Raw genomic sequence first — 26,932 nt, 5'->3', positions numbered from 1 at the left:
AGGCAGCTCGCCTCCCTCTCTGCCCTCACAAGGGGGTTGTAGAGACTCGTGTCCCCCACCCCATGCACGCTACGGGGGGATCGCTGGGGCCCGTCCCTCAGCGGAATCACCTCTAGCACCTCTTTAGCGCCTAGAGACACGTACTTAAACCTTACAGCGTGCTCCACAGGGTTATGCGGCAGCACGGCGAAGCCCCTTAGAGTAGACACTGCACGCAGGCAGAGCAGCCTCACACCCTGCCGCAGCGGCCGGGACAAAGGCGGCCGTCCCGCCTGGGCGAGGCGGAGCCGTGACGGGCGCCGCTCCCCGCCCGGGCCAGGCCGGGCCGCCCCACCCCGCTGGGGTCCGGCGCAGCGCCTGTCGCTTTAACCGGCCGCCGTGGGTGGTGGCCCGGCGCAGTGCGCATGAGTTCGGGGTCGGCTGGTGGAGCAGCCCGTGTCTGGCGGGAGGTGCTGCTGTAGCCACCTGCTTGCTGCTACCCTTTGTCAGGGCTCCTTCTCGCTCCTGGGTTTGTGCTCGTTACTTCTGCCTGGAGAAGCGCGGATTGCTCCCTGCAGCCGGTAAGTGCAGCCTGCCCTCGCCCTGTGCTGTGGCTGAGGGGCGTCTCTGGTCTCCTGGGAGTGGGTGCTGGCGAGGAGAACCGCTGGTGCGGGGTGATGAGCTGCCGCTGCTCTGCCAGCTCCTGGCTCCCTCTTCTCTCAGTGGCCCGTTTGGATGAGGTCGGGGAGCGCTCCGCGCGTTTGTCACCCCTGGATAGTAATGGTTCAGTACTGGCCTCATTAAGGGACTTTCTTTCTTCCGATCGCCCCGTTCCCGGGAGCAGCGGGCGGGACGCGGCGGACGCCCCGTGTGCCCCGCTCTGCCGTCCGTTCGGGCAGCGAGCCGGGACCTGCCGCTGCCAGCGCCCGCCTGCAGCCTCGGCGCAGGGAGGCTGGCACGGCCCCGGAGAGGTGCTCCCCAGTGGGTTTAGTTTTGTGTGCGGAGGAGGGGAGGAGAAGGACTGTTAGCTAACAGCTTCTGTGCTCTCAGTGAGGCTGGGCTCACCAGCGCTGAGTTGCGTTAGGGATGATTTTTCTCTAGGTCTTCTTGTTCTTTCCCCATCAAATCCTCCCTAAAAAATCCTCTCTTGTGTGTGCTATTCAGCAACTTAGGAGAGCTAAGGAAAGGTTTAGTACGTGTGTGTTGTTAAACTTTGTGTGGTGTTACTGACTAAAGGTGATGAACTTTAAATAACTGCCTTATTCCTCCCCATTGTTTTCTGAGTCCGCAGTTTAATGTTAACTGTTGGAAAAACTGTTGTCTTAAACAGTAGCAGGCTCTAGTTTAAAGTACCTTTTTTCCCCATACTCTTTGTCAGGTGCCTTTGCTATCTAGAGATGGTGTGAGATGGCAGGTGGCTCCTAAGGTGAAAGTCAGGTCGTAGGTAGTCTGTGTGAGGTTTAGTATATGTAAGAGAAACTAGAGCCTTAAAAATGCTCTTGGGATTTTCAGTAACTCAGGATCTCAAGGAACAGTTCTATCTCAGTGTGGTTCTGAGAGAAGACAGCTGCAAGTGGAGTTCTGTTGTGCTTGGTCCTGGGCACAGGTGTAGCAAGAGACATTTCCTGCGGTAACAAGCAGATGAAATAGGAGAAAAATGTAGAGGAGGTTGTCAGTCTTTCTAAAAACTTTGCAAGGTTTTTTAAATGACAGCAAGTATTGGAAAGGTGAGTAACAATTATTTCTTTTCCCCTTCCTTTTAGAAGGAAAGATTTCTTTCTAAACCATAAAGTGTAAGTCTTAGTTTTAAAAGCTTTTGCAGTTTTTGGCTTAAGCTACTAAAAAGGCATTATCTTAAGAGTCTTCTACAGATCCTTGACTAATGCAGCACTGGAGATAGACTTGCTTGTACAGATATTACTATAAGGAATACAGATTGTGCCATTTCTCCTTTCTTTGCAGTAATTACTAGTGTATAAGTGGGGAGCTGGTGTTTAAACAGTAAAAGAAGAAAAAAGTTGCAGACTTGAGTCTCCAAGAAATGAAGATACTAATAATTTCTCAGAAGTTGAATAGGTTTTTCCATTTCAGTTTCTTATCAAGGATTTCATCGGGGGGGGTGACAAGGGAGAGCTGAAGGAGTAAAATGAAGCTTTATGACTAGAAGTAACACCTGACCTTGTAAAGGAACAATGAGTTTCTATAGTACTTCTCTCTGTTGGGAGACTCTGTATTGCATCTCTTGACTTAGTAGTAAAACTGTTGTCCTGCTGGTCGTAGCTGCTTTTCCTCTTCATGCCTCTGAGAGAAATATTAACCAAGAATGTTGGCAGAGGGGCTTACTGGTTGGATATAGTAACTGGAGCAACTTAACTCCTGAGCAGTTGACAAGTCTCAGGCTGACTGACCTAAAATACTGGAGCGTGAAAATAAACGAGCATATGAATGTGGCTTTCAAATACAGCCAGAATGTGTCAAATTCTATTACCAATTTCTCAATCCTCCTTTTATTTTTAATTAAAAAGTAAAAGCAAAGGAATTTCATTTCCAGTGTAAATAACTGCTTAAGGATATCCTTTTCAATTGCATGTGTATCAATTATCCCTGTACCAAAGAAAGTCCAGGGCAAGAATTTACTGCTCTGTTTTGCCAGTGCTCCTTTCATCTGTTTGCCTTAGGCAGTCAGACCTTTATGTACTTAAATAGGAATGAAATGTGCATTAAATTAAGTGCTTATAAAAGTAAACACCTGCATTGTGCTTCAGATGTCTTCTGCCCTTCTCCCTATACCAGCATAGCAGTCAAAAAAAGAAGAACAGGAAAGCAAGCTAAGATCCAGCTGTCTGTGACACAGCCTGTACTGGGGCTGCAAATTATCTTGCTGTCTTAAATACTTTGTAAAACAGGATTTGGTTCACCTTTGTAGCAGGAGTTGCATAATGAAACCCTAAACCCCAGCGATGCTGTAACAAGACAGAAGTTGACTAATTACAGAGGAGTCTGAGCCTGAAATTGTTTATGTCCATTTCATGTTTCTGAAGCATTGGCTCTCATAGATCATCTCCCCTGTTAACATCAGAGTGGTGCTAAAAAAGAGTAACTTTAAGAATCGGACACTTGACATTTGCATGAGGACGTTTGAAGCCAGAGGAGACATCAGCCATCACTTGGATGTGTTTAAAGCCCAATATAATCCTGGGCTAAATGGCTCTGGGTATCTGGTTTTCCCACTGAGCAGATACTGGTCATCAAATCTCGACTGGGGAGTACCAGTGAGAGCCTTATCGTTATCCTTAGGTAAGATGTTAAGCTAAAGAAAAGTAACTACTTCTCACTGGCTGTAGTTTTATTTTTAGCTGGGTCAGGGAGGGATTCTGCCACTGTAAATGCGTGGGAAATGTGAGCACTTCAGGGATCCTTCTTTGGTGATTTAATCCACAATGTTGTATATGAATCTTTGCCATGGGCCTTCACTGGAGGCAGTGGGATCCAGCTGAATCTGTTGTAGTGAACTGGAACAGAGTTTGCTTGCAAAGGATAAAGCAAAAATATGTGAGGACATGTTTCACAGGTTTTCCAGGAGAAATTCTGTCTTGAGGGGGGACCAGTGTGCTTAGCATCATCAAATCTTGTGTTCATGTCCCACTGCCTGTTTTAAAAGCAGCACCATTTCCCAAACACTGCGAAGAGAATGGTGAGGTAACGCTATCTAGGCTTTTGCAAAAGATTTCTTGGCCTGGTTGTCTTCAGTAGGTAACAAAGTTTCTGAAATATGGTCTCAAGTCTAAAAAGGCTAGACTTGAAAGAGCAGTTAAGAATGCAGCATGGTACTGAACCCTCTTTTTCTGTTATCTTGAGGCTTGGATTAATGTGGTCAAAGGTGTAACCTTAAGCATTGTTTCTCAGCAAAGCATGATTTGGCAAATTCTGTGTAGTAATTGAATTATTACTTAGGTGGTGAAAATGTTGGTTTGTGATTGTTTCCTTTCTTTTCATGTGGTTGCTACATTTAATTTGAGATCCAATTCACCAAACTATTGAAGCGTGTGATGAAATATCCTAGTGAAGTCAGCTGGATTTAAGTTCTCCTGAATTGGTGCCTTGCCCATTGAGTTCTTTTAAAAACTTATGTACACAGGATTAATTATTTCACTGTTGGCAGCTCTTGCAAATTCTAGTGAGTTGTATGAATGACATTCAGTGTGTTTCTTGAGGCTCCAGCTTCCAGATTGAGAGGACTGAGAGAATCTTTGTTTTTAGTTTTAAAGCTAACGGATTTTGTAGCTCTGCAATCCGTAGAGGAAAGTTTGAGTTGTCATGAATACACCACAGAAACCAGAAAGCTTTAAACCAAAATATACTTGCATTAAATTCCCTTTGGTTCTGGAAGTCTTGTGTGGTTGTAGCTGTGTGTCTGTCCTGGGCTCCCATGTGAGTACCCCAAGTTCTTGCATTGTTAAACACTATTCAGACTTACTTGATACCTGATCTGAAAATCTCAGTCAGATTTTATATCCAAGAAAACGTCTATAAAAATGCTGTTGGCCCAATTCTTGTCTAGAGGACCATACTGTCACAGACTGGGAGTGTATTTTTTGTTACTGTTTGGTGGTTTTTGTTTTGCTTTGTTTTTAATGATCATCATTTCTATTTGGCTGGCTATCCTCTGCTGATAGGAGGATAAACAAGGGCAGGAATGTTTCCTGGCTACTGGATGTTAAATAGCCTTGACTATTTCAGACAGACAGGACTTTTTACATGAGCAGATAAGGAACGTGCATCATAGTAAAACATGTTAGCATGTTGTCATAAGCATCTACACTTTGGAGAAGAAAAATCAGAATTTAACCATGTTGCCCAGTTTTGGTTCACTTTGGTTCTTAAACATCAAGCATTGTGTATTGTTACTTCAGTTCAGCTTTGACTCTTTTCTGCTTCTGGGAGTTTGTGCTCAAAGCAATAACTCTTCAGCCATCCCATGTGCTCCTACAGTTGGTCAACTTGCCTGTGAGACTGATCCTTTGTAGGCAGTGCTATCACTTAGTCTATTACTCTACCAGAGAGCTAAAATTTTACTGTATATCACAGGAGCAGGACATGGGTGACCTCCAGAGCACAAGTATTTACTTTGTACTTCACGTACTGAAGGAGGTAAGAAGAATTCAGTTGTTGATAGCTCTGTTCATAAGGAGGAAACACGTCCATCATACTGGATCAATTAGTTTTGAGGAGTCTGTAACACCAGTGGCTCAGTGAGAGACCTGTCATGAGCCAGTTGGTTTTGTTTAGCTATGATCTTGTTCAGTAGGTTCAAAGGTATGTTGCAGGAGTATTTAATAGGTGGCAAAATTCATCAAGTTATTAGACACAAATAGCTGACCTGTTTAGGGAAGCCTTGGGGTCTCCTAACCACAATGTGCAGGAATCTGAATTCCTATGCTCTGCTTGCCTTGCTTCACATACTCTTCTCTCAGCATCTGGTGCTATTAGAAGCTAACAGAGACACAGGTCTCTTGTCTGCCCCATACCATCATTTTTATAAAACTTACCCCACAGTAACACTTCAAATGCCCTTGAAGTACTTTCAGATGCTTTTTCCAGGTGCTTAACTCTCCAAACTCAAGCACCACCATGGAATGCAAGATGAATGACAGTGTGTGCAGAGCTGAGTGTGTGCATTGGTATGTCTGGGTGCAGCTGATGTTAAACAAACCTTAAAGTTCACTAGTTGGTTCTTCTGTTTTAGTTGCATTGCTGAGAAATAGCTGTTTAAAAACAGGCAAAGTGTGTGTAATGCTCAGAGTACAGCCTAGGCTAAGAAATCTAGCTTAAAGAACAGCTCATGCGAAAAGTGTTCTAGCAATTGTATGTACAGTGAAGGGAGGGAGGGACTGATGCTGTGCCCTTTTAAAAATGTATGACAACTTTCTAAAAATTGTACTCTACCCAAAATATATTCTCTGGTAAATGGCACAGTACTGTTTGCTGGCTTTTAGCTCCTGGCTTGTGCAGTGGCCTCTAAATGTCTTCCATTTTTGTGAGATTGATCTTTTTGGCTATTAAGCTTTAGTCTTAAAACAGGATCCTTAATGAACCTTTTTTAATTTTCTTTCAGCATCCTGCTACTCCAGAAGCAGTCCCTTGTTAAATGCTAACAGTGAACTTCAGTGGAGAAGTGATCTTAGTCAGCAAAACAGTAGAAATACCCTTTTTAAAGGACAGGCTGCACCTTAATCTTTGGCAACTTAATGTACAGTCTCTATAAATTATGTGCTTCTGTCAAAGCAAAATTAAATCTTTGGAGGTAAAATTCAATGTTAGCTTTAAAATATTTCAATTTCCTCCTCCTAGCCCCTGATAAATGTGTAACTGAGAAGTGACCACTTTAGCTGATAGAATCACAGCTGCCTTAAGAAGCCTTTTTGGTTACCATTTGGGATCTTCTCTCCAAATAGAGCTTTTTCTGCCACACTTCTGCACTCTTGTAACATGGCCTGTTTTTTTTGTTATTAATCCCTAATGGTAGAGGCACACATCTCAAACCAAGCAAAAAAACCCCAAACCGCTACAATGCCTTCAACAGACCAAGCAACAAATCCTGTTGAGAGCAGCTTTCATATTTAATGAGACTCTGAAGGTCAGGAGGAACAGCTGCCTGTTGTCCTGCTGCTCTTGCTCTCTCTGAGGATGGTTACCTTATTTTTGAACCCTTGCTTGTTACCTAGGCAATCCTACTGAAACAGGCAGTGGGTCATCTTGAAATTCATTAGATTCTTGGCTGTTTTTATCTTACATCCACAAAGTCTTTCACTTAAAGCATAAAATGAAGGGCCTTCAGTGTTAGCCATGGTTAGGAAAGAAATTTGTCTGTGAAGCATGCTGCAGCAGTGCTGGGCAGCCTCACATCAGCTGTAGTTCATTAGGTAATGTACAAATATGTATGAGTTTCTCCTTTAAAGCATAAAAGGCACAGCCAAGGGGAGAAGAAATAATGGATATGAATGGATTACCATCTTATCTACCCTTAAATTTTAAAGATTATGTAAAAGGTGGAAGGGAAAAAGACTTATTTTTTTTTCCCCTCATCTTGTTTCTCCAGGCTCGCAGGCTATGGCACAGCCCCTGGGCTTTTCTGAATTGAGCAAAACCTCCAGAGAAGCTTTACAACACAAAAGCCAAACCAGTGCTGTAATGCTTTCTACTGGATCTTGTGTGGGTGGCTCTCTTAACCAGTCACAGTCACTGCCTTTATTTATTGTTCAGAAGCTTTGTGAAACATCTGAGCTTGAGCTCCAAAATGAGTAACAGGAGCTTACTGGAAGCAGAGTTATTTAGCATTGGTTGCTACTGAATGTTTATGTTCCTGATGTCCTGGATGCAGATGGCCCACTGTAAAGCTTAGACCTGCTTATGATAAAGTTCTGCTGTTGTAACAGTACTTTTAAGTACTTTCCTCTCCCTCAAGGGTGTGGGCTGTTGGTATCTTGGTAACTTGGATTAATATTTTCATTTGGTTATTCTTTAAATGTATGTCTTGTCTATGATACCTGTTGTAACCTAGAGCTACGACCTGTCATCATGTACTCTATAAAAGGTTCACAGTTTTGAGTATCCTTCAGAAATCTAGTAGTCATCTATAATACATTACCAAGGGACTGGACAAATATGGCATGTTGCATGTCCAGTTTATACTGGAGACAAGTGGATAGAAGCTGATGCTGCAGCCTAAAAGTGCAGATGAGAAATAATACCTTATGCTGGACATCAGGAGGAATACTCAGCTCTTGCTCATCCTTTCTTAGAAGAAATATCTTTTCCTTCTGAATGTCACCTTGAAAGTCATGGGATGAAATCTGAAGTCAGTGGGGTTTTTCTGTGAATGTCAAGACTTTCTCTGGTAGTCTTGCCCTCTAAAAATGGTACCTTGATTTCTCTGTTTATAGTGTTTCAGAGGAGTCAAGATTTTCACTAATGATGTTGCCTTCTAAAAATGATACATGCTTTCTGGGGTGTGTGTGTTTGTGTGTGGCCATTCAATGCCACAGGGTTTGTTGTAGCTGGAGCTGCTGTTCCAGGACATGCTCTAGACTTGGGCTGCTCTTTTCCACTTTAGCTTTCTGCAGCATAGCTTTTTGGCCTGAGCCTGGGGATGTGGCAACTGAAAGTGCAGCAGCTGCTGTGCTGCTCTTATGTCTGCCTGCCTCGTGATTCTGAAAACCACAACCAGAAACATGTTTCTACCTCTGTGGCATCACTTAAAGACCATCATCCTGAGCACTCGCTATTAATAGAAGACAGGAAGAATGTCCTTTTTATTTCAAAGCAAGGCTAAATCTTAATCATTAGACCAAATGTTCCTAAGAAAGGCTATCAGATGCACTTCTGGCAATCCAGTGCTCTGTGGATCACTCTTCCAAGACTTGCTGGCCTGCAGCCTAGCGGCATTGTATGGGAGCCTTCCCCCAGGACATATGTTGGTGCTACTGCATAGATGAGAGAGCATTGGTACATACCTCTGGTAATGTCATAGCTCTCTCCTGGGAGGAAAGCATCAGCGGGATGGAATTGTTGCTCAGTATTGGCAGATGTTATCTCACTGCTATGAAACACTAATCAGCTTACCAGGAGGCTCTGGTTTCTCAGCCCTCACCCATAGAGGTAGGGAGGAAGGAGAAATAATCCAATTGAATTGGAAATGCAGACTTGACTTTGCTTCTCATGTCACCTCTTGAACCATAATAAAGGGAGAAGCACTTGGGAAGCAGGAGCATCTCATCTCATTTCATTTGCACTATATCAGGGTAATGGTATCTAGCTGGCTGCATGGACCGTGGTACCTCAGAAACCATGGCTTTGAGAAATGCCTCAATGCTCTTCCCTGGGTATGGGTAGGGAGGGTGAAAAGGTAGAATATTAAAGAACAGGGCAATTTCTTGTTGCAAGGAGAGTTTTAACCTATTGGAGAGAGAAAGGAGCTAGGTTCTTTCTGCTTTTTAACCTACCTCATGTTTGTGCCATTAGTGCACAAGGCTGACTTCTGTCTTTATGATATTTTGAGAATGAAGGAAAAAGTTCTACCAGAGTGTTTTGGGTGATTCCAACAATTCAGAGAGGTATTGCAGAACTCAGCAGTAGGATGGCTTTTGTTCCAGTAAGTGATGGTGCATATATCTGTTCCAGTGAGCATCTCTCAAGTGTTCCCACTCTGTTTCCTCATGGCTGAGTGGAATAAAAGCTCTATAAGCTTTAAAATGCAATTTTGCTATGTAATGTGATAATGTAAAAATGGCATTAAGTTCTGTTTGTGCATCTTTCACTAGAAGTAGTTGGTATAGACCTGCCTCAGTAACACACAAGTTAACTACTGCAATATTAGGAAACAAACTGGATTCTGTTTCTCTCATGTGATCTGATAAATAGAATTCTTATCTAAAAGCTAATAAAAGATGAAGATATTTGAGCTGGGTCAGTTTGTATCTCAACCTATGGGATTTTATTACTGTTAATGATGTGTCGTGCTGGAAAACATTGTAGGACAGGTATGTATGCAAGGTCCACACTTGTAACTGTTGACAGCTGTTGTGGAGGCACACAAGGTGGGGTGCACAACTTTGCTATGCTGAGTTTTTAAAGTCACCTTTTAGAATGCAATTCATTGTAAAAGGTGCCCATAGATGGTAGATGTTTTACAAAGCAAAAAGATACTCTCTTCATTAACTTGTCTGGGATATTTTTAAACTACTTCTTTTTCACTCCTTTTTGAGTATTTTAAAAGCATTTAAGTGTAACACATTGTTCTCTGTTTTCAGACATGAGTAACGCGAGCAGCCCTACGTAATATGCTGATGGCATTCTACACTGCGTCGGGCTCCATAAGTCAAGAGAGTGTGATGCCTAGAAATCTCCTCTCAGATTCTCCTGAAATGGCATCTGAAGTCTCTCCAAAGCATGCAGGTGGGAGCATGGAGAGTGGTGGCAGTGTGGAGAATCACGGCAGTCAAGCTAAGTGCAGAAACACTGCCTTGGTAAGTGTTTAATGAGCCTTATGCTTAGTGGTACAAATTACACTAGTAGCTTTGTTCACAGCACAGGCCTTTATTTTTTTCTTAAGTGTTGTTTTTTTTCCATTTCTAGTCCTATATGGTTACTTTTGGTCTTGGTTGTCAACAAACTGAAACAGCAGAAATAACTACTCTGATTTGATACAACAGCTTGTTTTTCTGCCTGTCTTAGAGCTTGCTTCTGTCTGGGCCACTCCTCCTGGAGAACTGGAAATGACAGTTTTATACTGGGTGGCTCAGTGTAGCCACCTGCATGTGGTGCACAGTTCGGTGCACATCTCTGCCCTTGATTTCAGTAGCTCATAAAGGAACGTAAGGATAGTGTTGGTTCTATATGCTGTTTCTTGCTTAATCTCTTTGTTGACACTACTGAATGAAGGTCTCTGCTTATTCCACCCTCATATAATTAGGTGAGTAACAAATACATCACCATAAACAAAGCTGTCTTCACATTAGTGAACATGAGTGTGTGGCCACTTAAATAGTTTGTGAGTAATTGAGGGAGTAGGATGCACTTCTGCATTTTCCCAATTAGCAGGATGATTCAGGCAAAGAACTCAACAGGACTATTTGTGCTGTGACAGCCTAGGCCTAGAAAGCAGGTATGGTTCCTTGCATTTTTTTGTAATCATCACAACCATTTGAAAAGCATCCATTTTAATTGAGGAAAAGGCAATCAGGCAAACATGCTTTCCCTAAATGCAAGGCTAAATCTCTGTCTTGCCCTAAACATGGAATTATGTTCTCTGTATCTTTCCCTCTGCCCTCCCTGCTGGCTTCCTTTTAGTGAATTTGTTTTCTGTGAAAGAATAAGGGGCAAAAATAAGTAAGCAAGTTGATACCTGTATTTGTCTATATACCTTTGACTTTTTGGCAACTGGAGGTAATGCCAAAGATATTCTTCTTGGTTGTTTCTAATGAAAATACAACTCTGTTAATATTATGCTGTACACTTCAGCTTGTGTTGCTAGTTGAAACAAGTATTAATAAATCTAGTCTCTTGTCTGATTCTGATATTTACTAGAAAAAAAGCTGTGAAGGGTCAAAGCAGGGGAGGTCAAGAGCATAGCCACTCCACCATTTGTGCTCGGGTCTTTGGAGTATTTTGTTTATTATATGAAAAGTGATTGGATTTTAGACAACTACAGTGGGAGTTGCACTTCGTTAAAGACTTACAACTTGAATTTACTTGTAATTCTGCATTTATGCATTACTCTGACTTCATTTTTCCAGGTTATCAAACTTGTATTTGTACAGTCTCATGCTCAATCTGCTGTGTCAGAAAATGACGTAGAGTCCCTTAGTCTAACTAGATCTCACCACGTGATAACCATACGATGGTGCATCAGCTACAGTTGGAATCCCTTCCTACTCTGTAATGCAGTAACTTAGAGATGGAGTAAAAGCTGGCTGCAGGTTTAGGCAATTCCCATCAGATATGTGCATCAGCAAAAGAAGTTCTCAAGACCTTTAGTTGTCTTGCTTCACTTCCTTCGTGCACAAACATGTATCAAGAAGTTTGATTCTGGTGCCACAGATCCCCTTCCATGACCGTTCTTCCAGCAGTAAGTAGCTTGTCTGATAATGCTGACAACCAGCATGCCTGGAACAACAGGTTGGGAAGTGGAAAACCTTTTCATTAAAGGCGTAATTCAATTTTCTGAGTTTCAGAAGGGATCTGTGAACTGCATCTGCTGTTCAATTCTGCCAGTTGTGATTAAGTAAATAGTCAAGCCTTTGGTGCTGCTCAGATCTTTCCTTATTGTGATCTAATGTGAGAAAACAGTGTTGTTCCACTGGTCATCTCTTGTCTCTTCAGTTTTACAAATCCTCATGATAAAGAGCAGTATTCTTCCAATATTTCTTTTTCTATATCCTTGTGTAATTGTGTTGTAAAAAAACCCCCATGTTTTTACTGTCCACTGAGCAGGTCAGGGGATTTGTAAAAGGAAAAGCTAGTTGCTGGAACATGGTTCTACAGACATCAACTTCTTGCTTCAGTAGTTTGGGTTAGAAAAGTTCATAAGATACAGAAGCTTTGATGGCTTAATGAGAAGGAGGGGACTCATAACTTTGTGTAGACAAAGAATTTCTTATTGGACCAGTTCTGAGAAAGGAAAGGACAGATTTTCAGACACACTAAACCTTCACAGCCCTGAAACAGAAGTGACTACAGACTTACCTGCCTCCTCATTTATCACTTCTCCAGGTCTCTTCACCTAGAGACACAACAAGGAAGGTCAGAATTGACTTTCATTGGGTTTATTTTTTAATAGCCTTGGTAAGAAGCGTAGCAGTGCTTTTTATGACAGGCCTCTACTGCTGCAGGTTTCTTCCTACTCGGTTACAAAAAGAGGCTCTTAAACTTGTCGGTGTCAAACTACATTAGTCAATAAATGTAACCTTTGTATTGCATCTGTGGAATTCAGACAAACCTAGGGATGTGATAAGAGACAAACACTTGGACTGGCTTCAGCCTACGCTGCCTGCTCAAAGCTGCTTTGACTGGCTGGCTGTTGCTGCACGCTGTGTGCCTGCACTGGCATTACTTGCTGGGGAACTTGTTGGTTTAGGAATGACTAAGATAAGGACATGAATTGCCACGTGTAAAGAAGGTTCTAAAACTCTCTGTATGATTCTTATTGGTCAGCTGTTGTCAGTTCAGTTTAGTTTTGGCAGATTTCTCAGCTTTCTGCTTACCTACACAATCATGCTTTTAGTTTATTTTTGACAATTGCAGTCTGTAAAATTGAAGTTATTAAAACAGAGAGCAAGGTGCTGATGTCCTATCTCAATTGCAGTAGATTTTTCCATATAAATGGTAGATATACAGGACTGGATTTAGGCTGCAAAATCTATCACAGCAGCTGAAGACAAGAGCCTATAGATAGAGTCAGAATGTTTGCCACAGTATTTTCATCTCGTACCAGCTTTATAACCATAAAAGTTCTTATATGTGCAAATTCATGTCCTCATATATGTTCTGGTTTCTTTTTAGTGAAGGCAACATCCACACATTTGCTTGGCAAAAGCATGAGACAAGTGTATGTGGAATCAATTGCACTGTCCAAGGGGAGGGGAAATGGAACCACTCTCAGGAGGCTGGGACATCCCTTTTTTCTATAGTAGCTAGCAACAGGACAAGGGGTAATGGGATGAAGCTGGAACACAAAGTTCCACTTAAATATAAGAAAAACCTATTTTAATGTGAGGGAGCCCTGGCACAGGCTGCCCAGAGGGGTTGTGGAGTCTCCTTCCTTGGAGGTCTTCAAGACCTGCCTGGACATGTTCCTATGCGACCTGATCTAGGTGAACCTGCTTCTGCAGGGGGGTTGGACTAGATGATCTCTAAAGGTCCCTTCCAACCTCTACCATTCTATGATTCTTCTGCTTGACACTTCTGACTTCTTAAACCCATTCTGGAGTTACAGTCCCTGATGTGTTGTATAAGAACTAACTTGCACTGAAGTACATTTGCAGCATTTTTAAGGACACGTAACTTAGATAAAACTTGGTCTTAGCTTTTTCCTTTTGAAACAATTGGTCTCCTGCCATTGACTGAATGGGCACAGACCAACTTCGTAATGACAACCCTTTTTCAGTGGTCCACTCTGGTAATTGTACTGTGCATCTCTTCTCAGCCATGCAGAACTGCTTTAATGTCTAGGTGTGAAGAACATGCTAGGACACTAGTATGACCTGTGAAAATCATGCCAGAAGGTGCTGGTTGTGCGTCAAGTGAACTGTGCTAGGAACTGCACTGGTAATAAGCTCTGTCAGTGCCTTGGATCTGTTGATATTACTTCAGTACTTGACCTTCTACATCTGACCATGTCCTACTGTTTGAGGGACAGTAAGTTCCTGTGACACTCGTGCTGTGGGTTGGGTTTTTTTGTGGGTTTGGGGATTTTTTACTTTTTGGCCTTTAGTTCAGACAGAGCCTTGGTTAATGCTGCAATTCATCACCACTCCAGTGGCGACCTCCAGAATTCTGTAGTGACCGAAAGAAACAGTCACTTGACTGTTCTAAAAAGATGATGTCCTGTTTATTGTTTGTTATTTCTTCAAACATGCTTCCTCTGTGGCTCTGACAAGACTTGATACCCAGTCACTGAGGATGATTTGTCACCACCAGACAGCTTGTATAGTGCAGGTGACACGTTGAATGTTCTTAGACAGGAAGAGCAAGTATCTTCAGTAGTCTGAGCTGGGTCAGTGTCTTATTTCACACAGCTCTTTAACGGAAGGCTGACCTGGTACCTGGTTATTTTATAGTTATAAGGTGTCTCAGAGCCTAAAAATTGGCTACTATGACCTTTATGCTTTTTGGATCAGTACAGGTAACTTTCATGAAAGAGATCTGGCTTTCTAAGTGCACCACATTAATATCTCTCTGCTCCAGCCCCTCTGAGGAGGTCCTGGGATTTCAGTGCAGTTTTAGGAGTTACTGGAAAGGGACAGATGTGTGTGTGTTAGGCCATTGCCACATGTTGTTTTCTCTCAATTTTCAGTGGAATCTTGTGATGCTGAGCTGTACTTCAGGAAAGTCCTGAAAAAGACTGCTTTCAGAAAATGAAGGTGTTTCTCCCCCCCTTGATACTGATATTCTGCAGGCTTTACTGTACTACAAGGTCTTTCACCGTGTCCAAGTATTTTGCCAAGTAATAATACACAAAAATGAGAGGAATTTTTATGACTGATACTCTCTACGGATGCAGCTGTCCTTGGGCAGGTGGAAGCCATTCCTTACAGGGTGTGGGGAGCGCTGTGCTGTTTCATCCATTTTACATTTATATTGGCATAACTTGGAAGCAGTATGACTTAGAAAAAGAAGAGTCATTGCTTCTAAAGCAGGGCAAGGAGGTGAGAGGATGAGGGGCTGGAGGATTGCTTGCTTTGGACCATAAGGATAGAATTAAGGTAAAGAGGCTGACTACTAGCAAGGGATGACCTTGCTGTAAAATGTGCAAGTGATAATATAAGACATGTACAAACTGCATCATTCTGCTTCAAAGCAAGATCTGGTATTATAGGTTATTCCAGCAAATGGGCAGCTCTGCTCTGTAACCCTTGCTGATAGGTACTCCTGAACTTCTAAAGTAGCTTCTTTGTACTCCACTACTTTTCAAGGAATACTTGGATTAGAGTTTCTATAACATGAAAGACAACTTTAACTTGCCTCATGTTCAGTGCACATAGTGTGATGTTTTATATATTGAAACACAGAGCTACATCTGCCTACCACCCATTCATTCTTCACCAGTTTAAAACATAATGTACTCTATTCTTTTAGCTTTCCTGTGCAGCTAAATTCTCAGCACTCCTTACTTTGCTCTGGACCCTGTCCAGCTTGGCTGCATCCTTTCCAAAGTTCAGTGACTGACTCTGAACTCTGTGTTCTGAATAAGGATGTGCTGTTATTTCATCACCCTGGTTAATATATCCCAGAATGATATTCACATACCTGAACAGCACTCTGGTTTTTTTTCTCTTTAGGCACTTTGACTTGCAGCTCCCATCTTGTATTGCTGCTTAGACATTTTTATTACTCTATATTAATATATATTTTTAATGAATTTTATCTTATGGCCTACAAGCACATGAAGGCCTCATTCTGTCCTAGTTCTTGCAGCAACATCTTCCAGCACAGGGGAATTGACAAATATTAAGTTAATTGTCTACTGTGGTCTAGAGATTATCTACAAATCTGTTCAGGACTTGTATGATGAAACAGACAATTCATGATACATCATGCTAGATACATATCTACCTGGACTTCATTAAAGCCTTGGACACTGTTACCTACAGCATCTTCCTGGAGAAACTGGCCACCCATGGCTTGGAGGGATGCACACCCAAAGGGTGGAAAGCTCTCTGGATGGCTAGGCCCAGAGAGTGATGGGGAATGGAGTCTAAATCTAGCTGGCAGTTAGCTACCAGTGGTGTTCTCTCAGTGTTGGGGCCTGTTCTGTTAAACATCTTCAGCAATGTTCTGGAGGGGACTGAGTGCTTTCTCAGTAAGTTTGCAGATGGCATGGATCTAAGTGGGAGTCTAGGTCTTGAGGGCAAGAAGGCTTTTCAAAGGGACCTCGCCAGGCTGGATAAATGGGCTGAAGCCACTTGCATGAGGTTAAAAAAGGCCAAGTTCTGGGTCATGCAGCTGGGCCACAACCACCCATGCAACACTACAGGCTGGGGCAGAGGGGCTGGAAAGCTGCCTGGAGGGAAAGAACCTAGGGGTGAGGGTCAACAGCGACTGAAGATGAGCCAGCAGTGTGCCCAGGTGGCCAAGAAGACCAATGACATCCTGGCCTGTATTAGAAATAGTGTAGGCAGCAGGGCCAGGGCAGGGATTGTCCCCCTGTACGGGGCACTGGTGAGGCTGCACCTCAAGTACTATGTTTAGTTCTGGGCCCCTCACTACAAGGACATAGAGATGCTGGAGCTTGTCCAGAGACAGGCAACAAAATTGGGGAAGGGTCTGGAGCACTAGTGCTGTGATGAGCAGCTGAGGAACCTGGGATTGTCTACTCTGGAGGAGGCTGAGGGGAGACATGATCACTCTACAACTATCTGACAGGAGGTTGTAGTGAGGTGGGGGTCGGTCTCCCAAGTAACAACTGATGGGATAAGAGGAAATGGCCTCAAGTTGCACCAAGGGAGGTTTAGATTGGAGATTTTTTCCCTGAGAGGGTTGTCAGACATGGGCACAGGCTGCCCAGGGAGGTGGTGGAGTCCTTATCACTGGAGACATTGCAAAGATGTGTAGCTGAGTTGCTGAGGGATGTGGTTAGTGATGGGCTTGGCAGCATACTAGGTTAGAGATTTGACTTGATGAACTGAAAGGGCTTTTCCAACCAAAACATTTCTATGATTCTGTGTTACTTCTAAAAATAAGTCTCTCCTGCCCCTCAGTTGCACAGATTAAGTTACTGCAAAGCACTTAGACACAGTTTCCTTATTCATCTAAGAGTGTATTTTTTGTAGGCTGTGTCCAAAACCTTCAATTCAAGGTATACAATATCTTGTGCTTATACTTACTGGCCAAGCTAGTAACCGTCTCATGGGAAATGAAATTGGTGTGAAATTCCTTGGTTTTGTAAAAACAGTTAATGTCTTTTGGCTGAAATGTCTCAATTTTTCCTACTGTTGTTCTAAAATATAAATTAAAGAAGATATAATAAACCAATCAGACTGTGACTAGAGAGAGGTCTTCAGCATTTATGTAGATTTTGCCCTGCTTTAGCTTGCTTTTTGAAGTAGGTCAGAAGTAATTTAATCAGTTTTACTTCAGTTAATTTAGTTTATTTTTTTAAATACTTGTAGATGGTTTGTTTCCTCATGACCTATTGATGATATGTTTTACTAAGTATTATGAGGCACACAAGTACAATTATATTAACAAACTGAAGAAAACAATTTTCAATATTATAGTCTTCACCAAATTAAATGGTATTATCAAAATCATCAGATAGTAGACTGTAAAGGAAGTATTTTTTGACACAGCACACAATTAAACCATGGAACTCATTGCCACAGAATGCTTTGAATGCCAGCTATTTGGTTGGGCTTAACACAATAAGATGAATTCATGCAAGAAAAGCTCATTGAGGGCTATTTAAGTACATAGATATGGATGCAACTGGGAAGTCCTTAAGCCATGTATTGCTAGAAACTGGAAGGATGTAGGGAAGAAAAATAGCAATCCATCCAATGTAGAGATAAGATAGTCTTTCCCCAACCCCATTCCCATCCTGTGCCTTACTGGTGGCTGACAGCAGGCTACTGAGCTCAGTGGACACTTTGGTCTGATCCTGCATGGCAGTTCTTGTTCTTAGCTGTAATTCACTTGCTTCCACTTCAAGCAACACAGTGGTATGATCCATACTGTTTCCTTTCTCTGTAAATATAATCAGAGGTGCTTGCCTTTTTCTTCTACCCTGAAGCTTTTGTACCTGTTCTGCTGCTGTTCCTGAATATAAGGCTTTCTTTTTTTTCCCCCCTTTTCTTTTTACAAGTAGAACTGCCTGCCTTGTTATTAGGAGGCTAAGGCCTAAGTGGTGCTACATCCATTTCTTTGTACTACATATTAGAATAGTTTGCTCCCCTCATGGGTTTTTTTGAGAAACATCAGTCACTTCTCTGCCCTGGAACTGTGCCTATTAATTCTTTAGTACTGTCAGGTGATTGATGATAAATCAATTGAATCTGGTGTTCTCCTGGTATTTTACTAACTGAAGTTTGTTTCTGCAGCAGCTTTCAGAAGAATGATTTATTTTTGGCTTAACTACTGCAGGTGGCTTGATTTCCCCTGCCATTCTGTTTCTCTCAAAGCTGTGCTGGTCTTAGGATTCTAGGTCTGGATGTGATGTGAAGAGTGTCTTCAGATACATGTGAAACATTTGATATTAAGCTGGTACTTTGGACAGATATTTTCTATTAAACAGATTCTGTTCTTTTTTTTTTTCTTGTTTCTTTTTTTTCTCTCTTTTCTACCAAACATTGTCATAACAGACTTTCCTGTTTGGTGTAGGCAGGAAATGTTTGGCTGTACAGGGATGTAAAATATTAATGCCAGCTGAGTATACTCAGCTATTTCAGCTGTCTGCATCCCACTTCTTTTTCTGTCCAAGCAGTCTTTTTAATCCTCAGCTAAGGCACAAGTTTCAAGTTTCAAATTTAGGCTGTCTTTTGACAGTAGCTCTAAAGTCAGTAGTGTAAGGTGTATGTGAGATTCGTTTTGGGGAGGCATGTTTGCATATTAAGTTAGTGAATTAGTGGAAAGTATGAGGGGAATAACTCAAGTAACTGAAAAGACTTTGCTTTGACTGTTTGAAAACTCAGATTGTTCAAGGAGACAGGCCTGAGAAAACAGCCCAGAAAAAGTATGAGCTGTTCTAGGACTTGGAATATGTGGGAAATTAACTGGAAATAGACTTAGTAACCTTAGTTAAAACTGGCATCAGTTAACCACAACAAAACTCTACTATGAGTGAGCATTTTATAATACACCACTGTTCTCAGAACAGTGGTAAAGCCAATCACTGCAGCTTTACATCTCTGAGCTCCTTTGGTTTGACCAGCCAAAATAGTTTTATCTTCATTGTGCTTGTGTGTCTAAAATGGGATTATTTCCTCATCTCAAACTGAAACATGCCTTGCCTAAGGGAGTTTCTAGCCAGGCTGGATGCCTTGCATCTCAGTATGGTGACCTACCAGAATGCTGCCTAATCTCTAGAGCTGTTGCCTTTTTTTCCTCAGTCATCTTTCCCAAGAAAATGTGACTTTGATCATCTTGAGGGAAAATTGCATGAGGAAAGAAATCAAAGTATTAATTGAGATGAAGCTGGCCTGTCAAATCTAGGTATTCCCTTTGCAAATACATTTGTAGTAAATGGATGGTTAGTCCTTCACATCCTGGGAGACTGCTCATTTCAGCAAGATCCATGAGGCATGGTAAGTCAGGCAAGAGCTCTGCTGACCAATCCTCCTGCAAATCTTACCTGTCATGGAAAAGCACTTAGTCTTGCAGCACAGAAATGGGTGGAAGGGAGGGCTTCTGAAAGTCTTTGTTTCAATTCACACACTGTTTTTTCAGCTCCTGATCAAATGAGTTAAGCTCACGTAGGAGCAGTTGTTCTTGGAAAGGAATAAAGTGTGGTGGAATCGTTTCTGCACTGCACCACAGTCTGGATCTGCTGTCACTGCAAACTTCTCTACACACAACCCTGTTGGTTTGGGTCCTTTTTTCCCTTTGCCTGCGGAAGTCTGGCTCTTGGAATGAGCTCACCCTCAACAAAAGCTGCTTGAAGTCCTGTCCAGCTCCAGCCAGGGCCTACCTAACAACGGGGCCTTTCCTGTCATTCTCTTGCCTACTAGACATAGCAGCTGAATGAGTGTTTGGGTGGGGAAGGAAGGAGATTGCAACATCCATTAAGAGGAAAAAAAAAAAAGAAGGCTTGTCTGTTTGTCTTTTTCAAGTGCAGCTGTAAAACTTTCCTTGGCCTTTGAAAACTGAGCACTGCTGTGTGGTGGGTGAGAGCTGTGGAATACGTCAGCCTTTGAAGTTAGTCCTTTAAATAGGCAATTGCAAATGGCAGCCAAATTTGAGCTTTTACAGCAGTTTTGCTGCAAGTTGGAAGAAACTATTTATCCTGACAGTACACAGTGGATTGTAAGACAAAGTTACCAGTGTGTGTGTCTCCCTGCCATCAAACCATGTTCACTCTCATGACATTTAACACGAATCTCTAGAAATGTAGCTGTAGCATGAGCCTCTTCTTAATGAACTTTGTTTTAAATTCTCTGATTTAACAGAAAGCTCTGCCAGCTGTGACTGAAGACTGCTGAGATTGCAGCTACAAATAAGCAAACCTGTCCTGAAGTGTCTTAAGAGTTGCTGAAAGGCAACTGTCTTCTGTATTTCATTCATTTATAGGAAAAATGTTTTATGGGTTACACAGGAGAAGGCAACTAAGAGCCCTAAAGCATTTATTTTCTCATTTGTAGTGTTTGAGTGCTAACTGCCACTTGGTACAATGCAGCACTTGATAGCTGTTAATCTATAGGCATTACTGTTCCACAGAGGCACATTGTTCTTATTTTTAATGCTGGGGATGGGGATAAAAGCTTTGTTTGCACCAGGAGCTGAGTTAACAGGTAGAGCTGCACACAGAGTTTTCTAATCTAATGTAAGGTGATCTGAACAGGCACGGTGAGTTTGAAGCAAGTTATGCTGCCCTAGCCAGAACATATCTGCCTCTTGGATATTTGCACTGCATACCTTTAGGTATTTACCTAAATTCCCCCAGCCCACCATTAAGAAGTAGCCTTGTTGCCTTACCTGCATGTACAATTAAATGTCCTTGGAGAGGTGAAGAGTAAAGACGAGGAAGGAAACTGCCTTGTGTTGCTTTTGCTGATGCCTCCTTGTGAAGTTAGTTGTGGAGTTCTTGAGGGCAACATTTCCAGTGTATGCCTAGTGGGAGGGAAATTCAATTTGGAAAAGGAAAAACCTCACTTAATTTCCAACAATGCTTAGTTACATTCTGAAACTTACACATCTGTCTTGGGAAACATCTTTCCTGTGTCCATTGTCTTAATGTAGTGCCTTTCCTAATCATTCTTTGTCATCTCCAAGCTTCTGGAAAAGTGAGTGTTTCCCAGGGTGTAGGTGGAGGGAAGAGATTTTGTGTATTGGTGTCTAGCTTCTCAAAGTAATGTTGTGTTAATGCAAGTTAATCAAGAGCAGTGACTCAGAAAATGAGGACTGGATAATCCAAATGATGATTTGTCACTTCTGTAGTCTACAGAATTGTTTCCTGTTGGAGAAAATAGCCCAAAGCACTTTACTGCTGGGGAACACATCTTCATGTTTATTCTCAATTATTCTCTACTGTCATCTACAATGTAACTCTTGGATAACTCAGATTTCAGAGCCAGATCTCAGCTCCAGCTCTGGCTCCAGAAGCCAAGTCCACTTTGGCCTAGAGAAAAGAGGGAATCAACTCAGTTGTTGAGCTGTCTTGAATGCACCCCTTCCCTCCCATGCTGCTCTAAGAATTGTTGCTGAATCTGGCACAGCAGCTGAAACAGCTTCCTCACTTTGGAGCCTGTAGAAGCTCCCCTAACCCTGTTTAATGGCACACGTGTGCTTCCATGAGCTTTTAACAATTTGTTCTTGCCTATTCAAATGGCCACTTGTCTGATGAACTGAAGTTTGGTGTTTTAAAGGATGGAATACCTATTGCTGTTCTTCAGTCAAAACTAAAGCTCTGTAAACTCCTGGAGTTTTTTCCCCTCTTGCGTGTAGTGGCTGAATGCCCCTTTGGGAAGGGATGAAACAGCAAGCAGGAGAGGCTTCAGATGTGACTACTGCCTGTTTCATCCTGCCCCTTTGTGCCTTTGAAAGGGGCTGCTGGGTTTGCCATAGCTCTACTTATCCGTACTCACCTGCAAGGTGTTAACCTTTCCAGCTTTTGTCTTTTTCCGACAGGATGATGAGAGTCTGAAATACTTAACTCATGAGGAGCAGGATGTTCTCATGTTCTTTGAGGAAACCATTGATGCCTTAGAAGATGATTTGGAGGAGCCAGTCCTACGTGACAGTGGCATCCACTGTCAGTCTCCAAGGTCAACAGAAGAAAATGTGTCCAGTCATTCAGAGACTGAAGATATCATCGACTTAGTGCAGTCAACACCTGAGAGTAGTGACCACGAAGGCCCTCCTAGCACAGATACAGAACCAGGTAGTAGTATTTCTTGCAAGAGTGGGTTTTTTTCTCTTTGACCTAGCCTTGACATATTCCATTTCTCCTTAGAAACAGCAAAAGAAATTCTGTACCTTCCCTCCAGCTTCCAGATGAATCTATTATGCATCAGGAGCTTTAAGGAACGTGGGTTTTTATTTGGCTTGGAGTTTCTGAAATCCTTGCTGTTAATATAACTTTTTCATGAAGGTCATGCACATGGTTAAGTTGTTGGACTGCTATCTCAGCCCCCTGCCTGGTGACTGAGCCGTGACAGAACTGAGTTACTTTCACAGAGTCATTGCAGAGAGGATGCCCAGTATTCATCAATGCCTTCACACTCTGAGGCTTCTTAGAGAAAGTCTTAAGTTTTAAGACAGCAGATTGTAGTGTTACTTCGTGTGAGACTGAAAAGCACATGATCCTATCAAGAAGTTTGTGAGAAGACTGTTGTTTTCTTCACCCTGTGGACTTTGCTCTCTGGTTTTGGAGAATGGATTTATCAGCTAGTACATGCAGTGGGATGTAACACATCCTCACCTGGCTGTTGGAATGAAAAATAACATTTGCAAAACACTGCAGAACAAAAGCAGCCATGGAAACAGAGAGAAGCTACCATGTAGCTAGTAAATGAATGGCATAAAGAGGGCTTCTTGTGAACACCTTGTAAATGTGGTGATTTGAATTGTAGCACCCACAAGATGCCATTGCTAAGAGTTCAGTTATAGTTTCTTCTGGTAATGTGGGCTAAGTTTGAGTTAGAAAGTCTAGGGGAGGGAAATACTGATGCTTGGTCATCCTAGATGAAAGAAAGACTTGTATTGTGCTTTATGTGAAGACTTTGTGACCTTTCTTACTGCTTTTGTCTTTCAAGTGTCGGATGCTACCTGGAGAGCTGAGAGCCCCAAGCCAGCTGTAGCTGCTGACCTTCCCCCACAACCTCCTGTTCCGCCACCATCCACATCGGAGACGCTTCCTCTTCCTCCTCCACCCCCTCCTGCAGTGCAACATCCCAAATTGCTTCGTTCTGTCCCCACTCCCCTCATCATGGCCCAGAAGATGTCTGAGCAGCAGGGGGAGAGCAGGCTGCGCTTCCCCACTGCCCTCAGGGAGGGGAGTTTGGACAGGAAGAAAAGCCCAGTGGCCAATGGTGATTCTTTTGTGTCTCCCAAGCACCCTCCTGTGCCTGCACCCAAGCTACACCGCTTCCCCAGCAACATCAACATCACCAATGTCAGTGGCAAAGAATTCAGTGAGACTATTTCAAAAGCAGCAGTTAATGTCCAGGAGCGGAGGGCTCAGGTGCTGGCCAACATCAATGGAGGAGCTTTTTTGGCAGCTGAACTGGAGGAGAAACTACAGAAGAATGATTTCTTGTCACGTAACAGAAGTTCTTCCTTAAGGGACCTGTCCTCTGAGCAAACACGATACGAGGCCCTGACAAAACTCGGCCTAGTTAAGGGGAAGCCAGCTCAGGACCAAGTGGACCATGCCCCAAGCACTCAGCAGCTTGATGTGCAGCCCAAACAGGCAGACACCATTCCCAATGGATATCAAAACGTCCATGAGGCTTTAAAAAGCGAGCCCAGCCCTTTCCTTCCTACAGGCAAAACTGTAACAATCAAACCAGAGGCAGCACTTGGTGCTAACAAGGTCAGCAGCGCACAGCAGGACACGGCAAAAAGCTGTAATGATTATAAACAACCTGGTCTAAACCTGGAGATGAGGAGGAGATCAGGTTCACTGCCTAGACCTTCAGGCTTTCGATCCCAAGGTATAACAGTTAAGTTTGCTGGCCGTGGCTCCACGGAGGAAGCCAGGAGAGAGGCACTGCGGAAACTGGGACTCCTGAAAGAGACTTCCTAACCGGGGAGGGGGGGAAAGTCACAGCGTGGCTTTGTGCTAGAGAAGTCCCAACAGGTTTGGGATCAAAGAGACTGGAAGAAGAAAGGAGAAGTTCTGTGCTTCAGGCAAGCTAAGGATATACTGGACACTGGAATGACTGCTGGTGTTGATGCCAGAAGGACTGGCACCACAGATGGTCATGTACAGTGGTGGGATTCGGCTCCCCTTTCTCCAGAGATACTTGTCGGTCGCTCTTGGGGGCCAAGAGGAGTTTTATTTAAGTCATGCTGGACTGTAGCAGGCAGCATCTGGTTAATGAAGTGACAGTGCAGAGTTGTTGTACATAGCAAACTGAATGGCAAATCTTCCTCTTGCTCTTTCTGAAGCCAAACCCAAGAGCTCCCTTTGTCTCACCCACACGTGTAGGGCTGTTCACGGGAGCTCAGGATAACGTCAAAGCTGAAATTTCTGACCAGTGTGATGCACTTGTGTGATTTTTTTGCTGTCTGTATTATCTGGCTTGGCTTCATCCCCTACCAGTGGTGGAGTCTCCTGCTTCCCTGCTCTGTACTCACTGGTTTCTGCTTTGACTTTCTCCTCAACAGAGCAGCCCAGGCTCTGAGTGGGTGACTGCATCACTCTGCTGCTTCACTTGAAGTCTTGCCTTTCTTCCCAGCCACCTGCTTTGTGGTCACACTCTAGCAACCTGCCTGTCCAGTGAAAGGCACCAGATAAGCCTCAAGGATATGCATCATGCACGGGTTTTTGCACTGACAGCCAAAGAGTCTCCTGACAATCTGTGACCCCAACTGTTCTGTACCAGTGTCCATCTCATAGCAGAGAAGCCATAGGAACAAGTTAACTTTGTACCAAATGTGAGAACCTTATGTCAGAAGCCTTTCATGTTAGCGTTCTTATGAAGCAACAGTTACTTTTAGCACAGTAGCTGTACTACACCCAATAGTTGTCATTTCTGTCACTTAAAAAAACCTGTCAATTTCATCTTCCTGTAGTCTGACAGCCCTAATAATCCTCTGTTCACAGCCTTCTTCAATTCTGCCCTGCCAATGCATAACAAGTTACAGCCAAAAATTTTGCAAGCTGAGTGGAGTTACAGGAGAGAGCTGTTTATGTGAGAGCAAGTTGCTCCTGGATGGTCCAAGGTGGTGGTGTTTTTGCCTTTGTTCAATAGTTGTGCTTTTAAAGATGGTCCCAAAATATGTTTATGTTGGTATGATTTATTTGTTTTACATGGCAAAGCTGCTGTTCCAGGTTCAAACTCCCTTCCCTTTTTGTACACCTGAAAACATCAATAATAGCCATTTTGTAATGAAATGCCAAGTTCCAGACCCTCTAAATTTCTTGTTGTTATTCCTGCATGTTTAGAGAGTTCTTAGATTTGTAGAGTTTTTTTCTCTAAAGGGGAAAAATTCACTTATTCTCTTCACTTTCTGAATCCTTTAAGCAGCTCCCTCTTTTTCCCAAGAAGCTGAGCTGCTTCGTAAACCTTGGGGAAGAAGAGAGGAGTGGCCACCATAGAAACTGACACACCCTGCAGCCAGGAGCTCTGACATAACTGTGATAAACAAGTTGGTAGTTCTTGTGATAAAGTATTTCAGACTTGCTGAGCTGTACTTGTAAATGAAGCTGTCGTGAAGGAACAAAAATCTTTGCACCTGTTCTCAACCCACCTCATGAGTTAAAGGGTTTCTTGTCTTTGGTTTTTTTTTTTTATCTGCTTGCTGCTTAAATTTTTAATTGTGTTGTTATGGTATCTGGCTGGTTCTGCTCTGTAGTTATTCTTTTCAGCCTTTGCACTGGGTAAGTGATCACATTCATCACTGAGAGGCTGACTGTACATAAGCAATCCTTAATTAAAACGTGGCTGTCCCTCTGTCTGGCAAAGCACTTGGGCATGCATAATCAAATGTGAGAGTGCTGCTGAAACAAAAACAGCTGCTTGTGTGCTGCAAGTAAAGCACATCCTTGCTTTTGCTGGGCTCCATGTCTGTAGTCCTAAATCAGAAAGATGAGGAAGCACATAAAACGCATCCAGGCACCTGCTTCAGCACAGCCTGGAATAGAGTCCTTCATGTGGATGCTGTATCATCATTTATTAACATAACCTGCTAAGGAAACTTAAATGTTTCATGACCTTTGTGCTTTTAAATCCTCTTAAAGCAAATTCTTCATTAGACATGTGAAGTGTGTACAAAGCAATCTTCACATCTAATCATGCCTTGCCAGCTCTTCAAGTTGTTTACAGCTGAGAGTCCATGCTAAGCAAATGGGAGACAAACCCCAAAGCACTCTGTTTTGCTGGAATTCCAACCTATTCAAGAACTCTGTAACATAACCCTATTTAAAAAAGAAGATATTAGCTGTGTAATATTTGAAGTATACAGTTGCAGAAAGCTGAATTAGCTGGATCCTCTTCTCTCATCCTTTGTGCAGGGCTGTGTCCTCAGCTGGTGGGAAGGGACAGTTAGGTCTTCAGTAGGTTAAAGCAATTCCTGCCCAGTGAGGACTTTGGAACGAGGTATTCATTGTGGCCCTTCATTAGAGCAGATATCCTACTGGTAAATTTTTCTCTGTGCCTAAAACTGTAGTAAGTAAAGCCATGTACTACATGAAGTTAAGAGTCTAGCTGCTAATAACCTGTACATAAATTTAGCTCTATTTTGTGTACCTTGTTTTGTGTGTATATGTTGCTGTGATTTTTATTTCTTCCCCCTTGTGTTAGAGGTAATTGTCTTGCACAAATCTGATTAATCATCTATTAAACTGGGATAAAACCAA

The 26,932-nt window shown here is 42.7% G+C and overlaps 1 protein-coding gene and 1 long non-coding RNA gene across 3 annotated transcripts; one reads left to right on the top strand and one right to left on the bottom strand.

Moving 5' to 3' along the window:
* The first annotated feature begins 352 nt into the window (after positions 1–352).
* Positions 353–26,932, top strand: PROSER2 (proline and serine rich 2). Of its 2 annotated transcripts, none has more exons than XM_062020068.1 (4): positions 353–560; positions 9,789–10,004; positions 22,036–22,291; positions 23,163–26,932. In XM_062020068.1, the coding sequence occupies exons 2-4, from the start codon at positions 9,819–9,821 to the stop codon at positions 24,152–24,154; spliced, it is 1,434 nt and encodes a 477-aa protein (XP_061876052.1). In that variant the 5' UTR covers positions 353–560; positions 9,789–9,818; the 3' UTR covers positions 24,155–26,932. The 2 variants fall into 2 exon arrangements, with proteins under 2 accessions (XP_061876052.1, XP_061876057.1); XM_062020073.1 differs by having other exon boundaries at positions 354–560; positions 22,036–22,288.
* LOC133624818 (uncharacterized) lies at positions 11,171–20,997 on the bottom strand. The gene is made up of 3 exons (XR_009818153.1): positions 20,884–20,997; positions 12,223–12,259; positions 11,171–11,643 (listed from the first exon to the last, which is right to left on the bottom strand). It is a non-coding gene; the product is annotated as an uncharacterized LOC133624818 (long non-coding RNA).

This window comes from Colius striatus, chromosome 1 (assembly GCF_028858725.1).
Source record: "Colius striatus isolate bColStr4 chromosome 1, bColStr4.1.hap1, whole genome shotgun sequence".
NCBI lineage: Eukaryota > Metazoa > Chordata > Aves > Coliiformes > Coliidae > Colius > Colius striatus.
Note: the sequence above shows the minus strand (reverse complement) of the source record. Positions and strands in the feature narration are given on the sequence as shown.